Source organism: Dendrobates tinctorius, unplaced genomic scaffold, assembly GCF_039654945.1.
Source record: "Dendrobates tinctorius isolate UK_male_01 unplaced genomic scaffold, ASM3965494v1 ptg000129l, whole genome shotgun sequence".
NCBI lineage: Eukaryota > Metazoa > Chordata > Amphibia > Anura > Dendrobatidae > Dendrobates > Dendrobates tinctorius.
Genome location: NW_027361797.1, coordinates 20,901,967 through 20,915,242, shown reverse-complemented (window position 1 = coordinate 20,915,242; position 13,276 = coordinate 20,901,967). Strand labels below are relative to the sequence as shown.

The 13,276-nt window shown below is 49.3% G+C and overlaps 1 protein-coding gene across 4 annotated transcripts in view; it reads right to left on the bottom strand.

The window, feature by feature from the left end:
- The window catches only part of NUBP1 (NUBP iron-sulfur cluster assembly factor 1, cytosolic), a 52,858-nt gene extending 47,439 nt beyond the window's left edge, over positions 1 to 5,419 (bottom strand). For 3 of the 4 annotated variants that reach the window (XM_073542839.1, XM_073542840.1, XM_073542841.1), the window contains exons 1-3: positions 5,264 to 5,419; positions 5,082 to 5,186; positions 417 to 550 (exon numbers count right to left, since the gene is read on the bottom strand). In XM_073542839.1, the coding sequence (XP_073398940.1) occupies positions 417 to 550; positions 5,082 to 5,186; positions 5,264 to 5,294 (270 nt within the window). In that variant the 5' untranslated portion in view covers positions 5,295 to 5,419. The remainder of the gene's footprint in view (positions 1 to 416; positions 551 to 5,081; positions 5,187 to 5,263) is intronic. The other variant, XM_073542842.1, reaches the window with a different exon arrangement.
- Between the last annotated feature and the right edge of the window lie 7,857 nt (positions 5,420 to 13,276).

Genomic DNA, 13,276 nt, shown 5'->3' with positions numbered 1-13,276 from the left:
AATGTGACCTCCTAATGCTGCAAATTCCACAAATGAGCATTTTCAGTTCTTTAAAACAGATCAAATGTTTAGAAATTCTAATGTGCCTAATAATTTGGAACAGTGCAATTTGAGTTTTTATTCATGTTGGAGATTATACTGTTATCATTGGGAGGTTTCTTCAATAAAATTTGATGTATACTCTAACCGGTGATGACCTTTATTAGACTGACTGTCATTTGTACCAACTATTTAGGGAAATCAGAGAAAAATATCATTTGCTTAATAATTTGGAACACAGTGTAATGAAAAATGATGCCACCTTCTACACTTATTTTTCAATGCCCTCAAATAGTCGAGATCTCCAAGTACAGTCAGTGATGGAAACATCATTGTCTCCACCCAATACAATATATAAGATATTCTACGGAGCTGACCTGTTTGCCTTCATCCTCAGCCAAGCCATGAGCCAAATGTGCACTAAATGTGCTCTTCCCAACACCTCCTTTTCCTGAGAGAACCAGAATCTTGTGTTTCACTGAAGACATTTTTTCTTTAATTTCTTCTATTGCTAAAACAGAATACATAAAGTAGGGTCAGGGTCTATGGAAAGGCAAAGGACAACAGTAAACATCACATTGGCTATTGAAGACACTGGATGTGTGAATTCCTGACTCATGGCATACAGTTACATCATGGCAATCGTGCGGGGCACAGGAGCAGTGTCCGCATGACCGACCGCAGCTTAAGTGATAGCCGAGCGTTGGCTGTCACAGCCAGCCTGCCCAACCCATGACTCTTTAACCCGCTAAGTGCCGTTATTAATATTGATTGCAACATTTAGGAGAAAAGGTGAGGATCCCTATCCCACGCAATTGGTACCCCTGCAACGTAATTGCGAGAGCCCGATGGTACTCATGGCAACCTGAGGTCACATGACGACCTCCGGCTCAGTCAGCTACAGTGGCCTGTTACACCGTGCTACAAGCATGGCAAAAAGGTGTTCTGTCAGTGGAGCACTGATAGGTAAAAATGCATTGCAACGCCTTATACTAGTGATCAGAGTATAAAACGTTAAAGTCCTATAGATGGGTTAAGCAAAATAAAAATGTAAAAATAGTATGCGACAGCTGCCAAACATAAAAAACCCCATATAAATCTGGTATCGCTGTAATCGCTCCGACCCAAAGAATAAGGTCACCATATCACTTGTACCACACGAGGGATAGCGTAAAAATAAAACTAAAAAAAAACTGCTGTTCATTCTGCTTCCTTAAATACATGTAACCCAAAAAACAGATCTAAACTAAAGGCTTTTAGCCCAATATAAACTGTGTTCCAAATCATTTTGCAAAAAGAGTTTAGGAGTGATAAGGTTAGAATTTTTTTGTTTGTCATTTAAACTCATTGATGGTGATGTGTGTCAGGGCTCTTTATATCACTGAAAGCAATTGCAGATACCTGTGCAAATTAGTTTGGCAGGTGTGTCCAAATAAAGGCAAGACTACTTAAGAAGGCTGTTCCACATTATTAAGCAGCCTACATGTTTTGCCAAAATGGGAAAGAAAAAGGATGTGTCGGCTGCCGAGAAGCAACAAATTGTGGAGTATTTAGGTCAAGGCATGACTACAACCAACATTGCCAAGACACTTCATCGTGATCATCGCACAATCAAGAAGTACCGTATTTTTCGCTTTATAAGACGCTCCGGATTATAAGGCGCACCCCAAATTTTGAGGAGAAAAATAGGAAAAAAACTTTATTTTTAATAAAATGGTGGTGCATCTTATAATCCATGCGTCTTATTGCTTTCCAGGGGTGGTGATGGAGGAGGCAGGAGTGGAACATTGCTGCTGGGATGAGGGGGTGTTTTGATGTGCAGCGTGCCGCTGCCGGTGTCTGTTACTGCCGCCGCCCTCTGTCCCCTGATGCTTGCCACCACCGCCACGCTCTGTCCCCCGGTGCCTGCTTGCCACCACCGCCGCACTCTGTCCCCCAGTGCTTGCCACCACCGCCACGCTGTCCCCCGGTGCCTGCTTGCCACCACCGCCGCGCTCTCCCCCGGTTCTTACCGCCACCACCGCGCTCTGTCCCCCCGGTGTTTGCCGCCATCGCCGCGCTCTGTCCCGTTCTGAGGGTACTTGCCGCGGCACTCTGTGCCCTGATGCTGCCGCTACGCTGTCCGCAACCGCCGCGCTCCTGTCCCCCGGTGGTTTCTTCCGCCCCACCGCCGCGCTCTGTCCCGTTCAGCGTGGGGGGGTCTCTGTCGCTCCATGCCTGCTTTCTTCCTGGAAAATGGCCGCCGCGCATGCGCAGACGGACATCTCGGCACTGAAATCTCTGGAGATGAGATTTCAGCGCTGAAATCTCATCTCCCGAGATTTCAGTGCCGAGATGCATGCGCGGCGGCCATTTTCCAGGAAGAAAGCAGGCATGGAGCGACAGAGACCCCCCCACGCTGAACGGGACAGAGCGCGGCTGCGGCGGTGGGGCGGAAGAAACCACCGGGGGACAGGAGCGCGGCGGTGGCGGACAGCGCAGCGGCAGCATCAGGGCACAGAGTGCCGCGGCAAGTAACCTCAGTGGCAGCGCAAATGTATATCCTCTTTGTAAGACGCACCCCCTTTTTCCCCTCAATTTTGGGGGGAAAAAAGTGCGTCTTACAAAGCGGAAAATACGGTATGTAGCTGATTCCCAGCACACACGTGTGCGTGCTGATAAGGAAAAATTGAGGACTCTTTCCAACAGGCAATTGCGTCAGGTTAAAAGAGCAGCTGCAAAAATGCCTTGTCATAGCAGCAGACAAGTTTTTGAAGCTGCTGGTGCCTCCAACGTCCCCCGAACAACAAGATGCAGGGTCCTTCAGAGGTTTGCAGCTGTGGGTAAGCCATCCTGTCGACCACCTCTGCACACAAGCAGAAACGGCTCCAGTGGGCCAAACGATACACGAAGACTGACTTCCAAACTGTTTTGTTCACCGATGAGTACCGTGCAACGCTCGATGGTCCAGATGGATGGAGTGGAGGATGGCTGGTTGATGGACACCCCATGAAAACACGGCTAAGGCGCCAACAAGGAGGAGGTGGAGTAATGTTTTGGGCTGGAATCATGGGGAGAGAGATTGTCGGCCCCATTAGGATCCCTGAAGGGGTAAAGATGAACTCCATAATCTATGTGGAGTTTCTAAAACAGCACTTCCTGCCATGGTTCAAGAGGAAGAACCGAGCTTTCTGCAGCAAGATCATTTTCGTGCATGATAATGCACTGTCTCATGCTGCAAATAACACATCTGCATCTCTGGCTGCTATGGGCATAAAAGAGGACAAACTTATGGTGTGGCCACCATCTTCCCCTGACCTCAACCCCATTGAGAACCTCTGGAGCATCATCAAAAGGAGTGTCTATGATGGCGGGAGGCAGTTCACATCTAAGCAACAGCTCTGGGAGGGTATTCTGTCCACATGCAAAACAATTGAAGCACAAACCATCCAAAAACTGACAAATTCAATGGACGAGAGAGTTCAGAAGCTTCTTTCGAACAAGGGGTCCTATGTGCAAATGTAACATCACCTAGAATAAAGTTTTGACTTGAAAACTGTTTGATTTCATTTTGTAATAAGCTGATAATGCTTATAATTTCACAATTGACCATTTTTTTGTTCAAAATAAAAATAAAAAGGTTGAAAACTGCTGTGCATAATTTGGAACATGCATTTTGAGTGTTTGTTATTTTTAAAAATATACTGTTTTCATAGGCAGTTTGTTCAAAAACATCGCAATTATACTAGAATATTAGATGACTGGAAAATAACAGACTGCAATTCATATAGGTAATTTAGAGAAAATAGGAGGAAATATTTTTTGCATAATAATTTGGAACACAGAGTACATTCTTTTAAGTTAGAAAACATAATTGCCCCAAAAGTGCCGTCATCCCATCAGCCTCAATGAAAGTGGCCAGGCCCAGCCGTGCCCGCGGCCAGCTACCAGACGGAGGCCCAGCCGTGCCCGCGGCCAGCTACCAGACGGAGGCCCAGCCGTGCCCGCGGCCAGCTACCAGACGGAGGCCCAGCCGTGCCCGCGGCCAGCTACCAGACGGAGGCCCAGCCGTGCCCGCGGCCAGCTACCAGACGGAGGCCCAGCCGTGCCCGCGGCCAGCTACCAGACGGAGGCCCAGCCGTGCCCGCGGCCAGCTACCAGACGGAGGCCCAGCCGTGCCCGCGGCCAGCTACCAGACGGAGGCCCAGCCGTGCCCGCGGCCAGCTACCAGACGGAGGCCCAGCCGTGCCCGCGGCCAGCTACCAGACGGAGGCCCAGCCGTGCCCGCGGCCAGCTACCAGACGGAGGCCCAGCCGTGCCCGCGGCCAGCTACCAGACGGAGGCCCAGCCGTGCCCGCGGCCAGCTACCAGACGGAGGCCCAGCCGTGCCCGCGGCCAGCTACCAGACGGAGGCCCAGCCGTGCCCGCGGCCAGCTACCAGACGGAGGCCCAGCCGTGCCCGCGGCCAGCTACCAGACGGAGGCCCAGCCGTGCCCGCGGCCAGCTACCAGACGGAGGCCCAGCCGTGCCCGCGGCCAGCTACCAGACGGAGGCCCAGCCGTGCCCGCGGCCAGCTACCAGACGGAGGCCCAGCCGTGCCCGCGGCCAGCTACCAGACGGAGGCCCAGCCGTGCCCGCGGCCAGCTACCAGACGGAGGCCCAGCCGTGCCCGCGGCCAGCTACCAGACGGAGGCCCAGCCGTGCCCGCGGCCAGCTACCAGGAGGCTCAGACGTGCCCGCGGCCAGCTACCAGGAGGCCCAGCCGTGCCCGCGGCCAGCTACCAGGAGTCCCAGCCGTGCCCGCGGCCAGCTACCAGGAGGCGCTGCTGGGAGTGACTGGCACAACCCCTGGTGATGGCGCAGCGCTGGTCCAGGTGCCATCAGCCGTATCATAGGTCTCCTCCTGTGTACATGCTCCGTCAGTAACACGCAGCTATAACCACTGATGACACATCCTACTCTTCACCTGCTGCATATACTACAACTCCCAGCAATGCTTAGTCAGGACACGCTGGAGATGTAGTGATACTAAACGTGACCTGTCACCAGCCGCCATTTCGTACCTGGGTCCGGTCCTGCCGCTGCCCCGGAGGCGCACACGGATTGATTGGGACATCCCTGACAGGCAGAGCTCTTCCCCGCATCACTACTTCCAGTGCCCGGACAGTCTGCAAGAGAAACCCGACACGTTACCCATAGAGACCGGAACCAGCACCGGAGCCTCCGCCGTGCCGGCCGCACTCACGCTGCGGAGCGTTCTCCGGTACAGCAGCCATCGCACCACGTGAGCCCGGCCGCACAACACTTCGTACTCCTCCTACTTGTTTACTTCCGGCATTGTCGCGTTCCAAGCCTCAATTTGGTTCTGATTTTTTTAAACAACTTTATTACCAGTGGTACAAGCAGCTTTCAACGTTCTCAGAGATATTATATAATAATAATAATTAATATATCATTACCATTCGCTGGGTGCGGCCGGCCCAGAAGGAATTCATTGGCACAGTTCATTAATTCTAATAAATGCTACTTAACTTTTTTCCACAGAAGCTCTCTGTCATGGCGGTTACAATTCCTGAGGCACTAGGATTGTCCAGGCTTGGGGTTCAGGTCTGCTCTCACGCTATGTGACTGCAGCCTTGTGAATCCTAAGGGTGTGTGCACATGCTGCGGATTTGGCCGCTGCGGGTCCGCAGCAGTTTTCGCTGCGGTGTACAGTACCATTATTCCCTATGGGAATAAAAAACCGCAATGCAGATGGTGCGGATTTTTCAGCGCGGTTTTCCTGTGGTTTTGAAACCGCAGAAAGAATTGACATGTCAATTCTTTCTGCGGATTCCGCTGCGGTTTGCCATCTCCTCCATTGTGGAGATAAAAAACCGCAGAGCAATCCGCAGGTAAACCACAGGTCTTTTGACCTGCAGATTTTACAAAATCCGCGCTGCCAAATCCGCACTACAATCCGCAGCGTGTGCACACAGCCTTATAGCACACAGTGCGTGCTGTCAGGATTTTCCGGTGCCTGGAGCCTGCCAATCACGTGACCACAAGTATGCAATACGAAAGCAGTACGGATATGAAAAAGACAGATACAGAAATCAATATGGATGTAAAAATATTCTTTTCAGGACTAAAACTGGACAATTTTGGATACGCTCATCTGACGTGGAATTGGATGCATATGTGTGGCGCCCCTGAGGCTCAGTCGCCACAGAGGTACTGCACCTTCCCCTAAGGTGTAGTGCCCCACCGCCTAGGTAGGTTGGGAACTCCTTTCCACACTCCAACACCTGCATCCCACACACAGGATAGTTCAGTAGGTCCACCTAGCAGCTTCAGGCTGGGGGTAGCAGAGCACCCCTCGTGGAACCCTGCTTCGTAACACGAGATGTGCTGGGAGGTGGGTGGAGTTAGTATAAAAGAGGGGGAAAGTAGAGAATAGTAGGTCAGTCTGCGTTGAGTCCCAGAGAAGTTCAGTTCTGAAGTTAGTTGTGAGTTCAGTTTTGAGTTCAGTTTAGAAAGAGTGCTGCAGCTGCCTCAGTGATCTGAGCCAGCTGGCACGGGAAAGAGAAGAGAAAGAGAAGGACGTAGACCTGCAACCTAAGCTTCCATAAGAGAGAGAAGGAACAGCGCAGAACGAAGGAGTAGGAGAACAGAGAGGAGTTGTGGGTTGGGAGAGGAACCCTGCCTATAGGTTCTCTGCGCAAGGCCGGGTCCCGGTCCCCGAGGTTGTATGGACACTTATGGTTCTGCAGAAGACACCGGTGGAGTAGTTGGCTGTAAATGCACTACTCCCATCCAAGACTTGGGACACAACAGCAACCGATTAGCGAGCCAGGACTCTGAGAGGAGTCCCCGATAGAGGCTACAGGTGTCTGTCATACAAGTAAGGTTCTAGGAACATCTGACAGGAGGAATTCCAGAGAACTACGGTACTGGAGTTCTTCACACTAAAAGGCGCAATAGAGGAGTCATTCAGGAAAGGCACATGTTGGCGGAGTGTTGGAGAGGAGAACCCTGACTTGCCCAGGAGGTTGATTGAGTCTCTACCCTGGAGGACACGGCACAGAGGCAGGCACCAGTGGATACCACGAATTGTGAGTAAAGCATTGAAACTGCAAGCCCTGGTGTCCTCCATTCATTCGCCGTTAACACCTTCAGCACCGCTACATCTGGTACCAGCATCTATACCCTTCTGCGCCTCTCCTCATCCATTGCACCTACACTGCCCTGGGACTACAGCTCCACCTGTGGGGAGCTATACCATCTTTGCTGCACCACACCATTAGTCCAAGTGGATCTGCATGCAGCGTTGGCTTACCATCTCCCTTGCCAAACACTACTGGTGGCGTCACGAACTATTCAAATAAACTTTAACACCATTAACACCACCGCCATTGATATTGGGCGCCCAGGGCCACGGATCGGGTCACTGCTGCTGTGACACATCCCCCTGACACCGGCCCGGTACCGGGTACCCCACTGCCCTGGGTGTGAGGGCGACCCATATTCTCTGATTAAGGCCGGGATCACACATGCAAGAAACTCGGCCAAGTCTCGCATGTTAATAACCGGCACTGCCGCCAGCACTAGGATCGGAGCGTGCGGCCGCATAGCAATACATGGAGCTGAACGCTCCACTTCTGAGTGTCGGCGGCAGTGCTGGGTATAACATGCGAGACTCGGCCGTTTTTCTCACATGTGTGATCCCAGCCTAATCGGACAATTCTTCTGGTGAATATAGCTTAGGTCTTACTCCACAATATAAGGAAACCATTGGGCCTTCCTTGTTCCTGAGAAAAGCCTCTTCTGAATGGAGCAAATGTTGAGCATATGCGGGTCATCTCCATTCATTGTCTATGGAAGATAGCCAAGCACTGCAGACAGTAATTACTGGCAACCCCATAGTGAATGAGTGGAGAGGAGGTGCCTCAACTTTTTCCAGCAGTCAACTAGAGAATGAAAGGAGCAGTGGTACACATGCTCGACCTCAGCTCTATTCAGGCGATGCTCTGTGCGCCCCATTTCAGGAGCGGTGGGTGTCCCCCAGGATTCAATAAGCTATTCCCTATCCTGTCTATGGGGGATAACATATACTTGGTATATCCACTTTAACATTTTCACATAAAACATCGCAGTAGTGAAATATATTAAAGGGTTTTTCGATTTTTATAAAAGTGTACCCCAAATGATTTCTGTAATGTTAAATAACAGACATATAGTATTCACCCTCCTCTGCTCCATCGTCAGCTTCCCCACTGCTGTGTAACATAGTGCAGGGCAGTAGCCATGTACGAGGTACTTGTCTTCCGCACCCTGGCACCCTACATGAACATGGAGGTCCTGGTTGGGTGTGGACTTCGTCTACAGGGTCACTACACTCTTTCAGGCCGCATGATGCCACTGACTTCGGCTGGCCAGGACCAAATGTTTTGAAGGTCAATGAGGGAGGTCACCACTCAAATATGAACTGACTTTTACTGAACAATAACTTGGTGGGAATAATATACAACAATTAGCGTGTGCATAACTTCATGAACATTGCTCTTGATACGTGGAACATCTTCATACACTTTTTTCTCTATCCTTCCTTACTTAGTCTTCTGTCTTCACCACAGCCCAGCACGGCACTTCAGAAACTTCCCTTATCCCCAACAACTGTACTACAGTAAGTGAGAGTCATTACCGCGGTTTTGTATCCTTTTTTCCTTAGGGGAGCTACTTGATCACTATGAGTGTTACTTAGCTTCTGTGCTGACCGGCACCTTGAAACTACTGCCCAGGGCACTTTCTTTGTCTACCGTTTCCTGCTCTGATCCATACCGTTACTTTCTGGACTCGCAAGCTCGATATTACTTTACTAGGATTCCTGCCCTCTGATACCGTTTCTGGAGAGTCACTCACACCTTCTGTCACTTCCTCTTGCCTCTTTCCTGGATCTCGCTATCAATTCGCTCGGTCTCCACTCCATTGGACACCCCATGTCATGCAACTCTGCTTACTTAACAGACCATAGGTCTGCTTCTGCTGCAGGTTGGGCCCTATCTAACTTCCTGAGTGGAGACTGCCTCTGTTCATTCACTTTATTCCCTCCCAGTCTGGGTTACTCCCAATCATTAACTCTAACTCTCCTTACTGTTAGGCAAACTACAACAACGGCACTAATAATGCATGTCATAATACACATAACAACCCATGTGTCTTTAAGGGGGAACGTATGGTCACTACTCCATGCTAATTCTCTTGGATCTCTCTGCAGCATTCGACATTGTGGATCATCAGCTCCTCCTCACTATGCTCCATTCCATTGGCCTCAAGGACACCGTTCTCTCCTGGTTCTCCTCCTATCTCTCTGACTGCTCCTTTACTATATCTTTTGCCGGTTCCTCCTCCTCTCAGCTTCCCCTTACTGTTGGGGTTCCTCAAGGATCAGTCCTAGGCCCCCTCCTCTTCTCTTTGTACACTGCCCCTATTGGTCAAACAATCAGTAGATTTGGTTTCCAGTACCATCTCTATGCTGATGACACCCAATTATACACTTCTTCTCCTGACATCACGCCAGCCTTTCTAGAAAACACCGGCGATTGTCTAAATGCTGTGTCTAACATCATGTCCTCACTATATCTGAAACTGAATCTGTCAAAGACTGAACTCCTTGTGTTTCCTCCTGCTACTAATGTACCTATACCTGACATTGCCATTTCCGTGTGTGGTTCCACTATTACTCCCCAGCAACATGCCCGCTGTCTTGGGGTCATACTTGACTCCGAGCTTTCCTTTGTCCCCCACATACGATCACTGGCTCGCTCTTGTTATCTGCACCTCAAAAACATTTCTAGAATTCGACCTTTTCTTACTTTTGACTCCGCAAAAACTCTTACTGTTTCTCTTATTCATTCTCGTCTTGACTATTGTAACTCCCTTCTAATCGGTCTCCCTCTTACCAAACTCTCCCCCCTCCAATCTGTCTTGAATGCAGCTGCCAGGATCATATTCCTCGCCAATCGTTACACCGATGCCTCTAGCTTGTGCCAGTCATTACACTGGCTACCCATCCACTCCAGAATCCAGTACAAACTTATTGCCCTCACCCACAAAGCTCTTCATGGCTCAGCACCACCCTACATCTCCTCCCTTGTTTCAGTATACCACCCTACCCGCACCCTCCGTTCTGCTGATGACCTGAGGTTAGCATCCTCAATAATCAGAACCTCCCACTCCCGTCTCCAAGACTTTACATGTGCTGCGCCAATTCTTTGGAATGCACTTCCCAGGTCAATACGATTAGTCCCCAATCCCCACAATTTTAAACGTGCCCTGAAAATGCATTTATTCAGACTGGCCTACCACCTCAACACATTAACCTAATCTATCCCTGTGTAGCACAGCCAAAAGTTTTACCATAACCAGGTTCCCCGCATCATGTTCCCACATGCTTTATGCATCCATTAGCCCTCTGTGTCTGTACTGTTACACACTTAACATTATGGCTGGTCCATACAATCAGGGCAACTGTTACCAGCCACCTTTCGTGTCTACCTCTTTCCTCATAGACTGTAAGCTTGCGAGCAGGGCCCTCATTCCTCTTGGTATTTGTTATAATCTGTGATTATTGTTATGCTGTAATGTCTATTGTCTGTACAAAAATACTTGGCACTCAAAAATGAAGAAGCCGTATATTCTTTATTTAGCATCCAGACAAAAATAGACTCATATCGTATGAACGTTTTTGGTCCAACAACGGACCTTCATCAGAAAGGTTTTTTGGTTTCTTTTGGTAGAAAACTATAATTTACAGACAGAGTAAACAAGAGAACAAAACAAAAAAAATTTTTGTCAGAAACTGCAACGGACATATGTTTCTATTGCAATTGCGAATAAAAAGGGTTAAACGTCAGAAGAATAATCTATCATTATTTTCTCATTTAGTCACATTTATCTAATTCCAACCAAATAGACTCGTGTTCCAGCCTCTATATAATACCAGGTATCCATCTCAATAATTCTCTACTCCACACACTTATGCCAATGATTCAACTTCTGGTTTTCGGTGTACCATTCATCTGCATAATTTTCTCTTATTTTCAGCAGCATAGACTTTGCTACCACCTAAGGATATCTATTACCCTATCGGTATCTTTTGCAGGTATATCTCTTTCAAATAAGCATTTCTGTCACTGTAGGCATCTTTCTGGTACTGATGAACACTCCGGGAGCACATAGATATCCTTTTATATGTATAATTGTATTGATTTCAATTTTCACTGTAGTCTTGGGCTTTGATCCAAGTTTTTTCTCCCGGTATTGAGACCTGCTTTCCTTAATAATGTTTTCACCTTCAAATATGACACAGATGAATTCTGAGAACTTCTTCTTCACTGCTGGAATGAATTTCTGCGGTCACCATCCTTCACTATAGATTATTCTTCTGACATTTGACCCTTTTTATTCGCAATTGTAATAGAAACATATGTCCGTTGCAGTTTCTGACAAAAAATTTTTTTGTTTTGTTCTCTTGTTTACTCTGTCTGTAAATTATAGTTTTCTACCAAAAGAAACCAAAAAACCTTTCTGATGAAGGTCCGTTGTTGGACCGAAAACGTTCATACGATATGAGTCTGTTTTTGTCTGGATGCTAAATAAAGAATATACTGGTTCTTCATTTTTGAGTATTTTTGTACATATTTATGGGTTGGAAACCTTACTTGAGCACCGAACAACCTTCCTTTTTCTCTGGAGTGCCGTGTTCTTTTGCCTATTTTCTGTACAAGTCCCCTCTTAAATGTAAAGTGCTGCGGAATATGTCGGCGCTATAGAAATAAAATGTATTATTATAATTATTATATAACGTAGGCATCATGTTCACCTCTTTACAGCTGCTCCATTCTCTGTGTTTTAGCTGCAGTGGTGATATCACATTGATAGCACATGAGCACCGTTGCAGCCGGTCACTGAGCTCAGAGGTTTGCACATTACATCTGCATAGCAGTTGGGGTCAGTGACTGGCTGCAGCAGTGATTTTGGTGATTTTGTGCTGTCAATATTTCATCACCACTGTAGTTTAAACAGAGAGACCAGGGCAGTGGTAGGGAGCTGGCCCTGGAGTGGGAAAGGTTGAGTATTATTAATATTTGGCATATTACATTACAGTAATCATTAGGGATCTACTTTTTTAGAAGTGAAAATCCCAAAGACTGAGTCTAGAAGGAATTCCTGTTTCTTGAATAACAAATCCCCCACCCTGTACCTCTGAATATAGACATACACCCACTATCTACTATATAATAGTCTAATTCTGTCTGTAACAGGAATCCCGCGTTGCTGATTGGTCGCGGCCGTGACCAATCAGCGACAGGCGCAGTCCGCCCGCCATATTGGAATACCCAAGTGATGGGTATTCCAATATGGCACCCGCTAGTGGTACCAGGCCCTTCCACAGTACCACCAGCGGGACACCTCCGGACCCCACTGCCACCGCCGAACCCCCCCTCCCTACCACCACTCAACCCACCGCCGGACACGCCGCCGCCGCTGCTGGACCTGCCACTGGACCCCTGGCCGTCACCGGACCCCCCTTGCGCTGGACCCGCCACCACCGGACCCGCCACTGCCTGCCCACCCACTTCCATACAGTCACAGCCAGCATAAAAGACCTCGGCTTGCAGCCTGTGCTGGAGATGGGGTGCGGGCGCCCTCTGGGCACAGCTGTTCAGGAAAGACCGCTGTGGCGCCGCACCCCATCTCCATCACAGGCCGCAAAACACAGTCTTTACTGCCGGCTGTGAGAGGGGTATAACGAGAGGAGTGTAACGAGGGGGTAAAATGAGAGAGGTATAATGAGGGGGGTATAATGAGAGCGGTGTAATCAGGGGGGCATAATGAGAGGGGTGTAATGAGGGGGGCATAATGAGAGGTGTAATGAGGGGGGTATAACGAGAGGGGTGTAATGAGGGGTTATAATGGGAGGATGTAATGAGGGGGTGTAATGAGGGGGGAGTAATAAGAGGGATGCCGCTAGGACCCGCCGCCTGACTAAACGCACCGGATCCTGCCGCTGCCTGCCTGCCCACCCACCTCCGTGCAGTCACAGCTGGCAGGAAAGACCGCGGCTTGAGGCATCTGCTGGAGATGGGTGCGGCCACCCTTTGGTGGCGTCGCACCCCATCTCCAGCACAGGCCGCAAAGCACCGTCTTTTCTGCCGGCTGTGACTGCATGGAGATGGGTGGGCCGCCAGCGCCACACAGCTGCCCCCATCGTGAA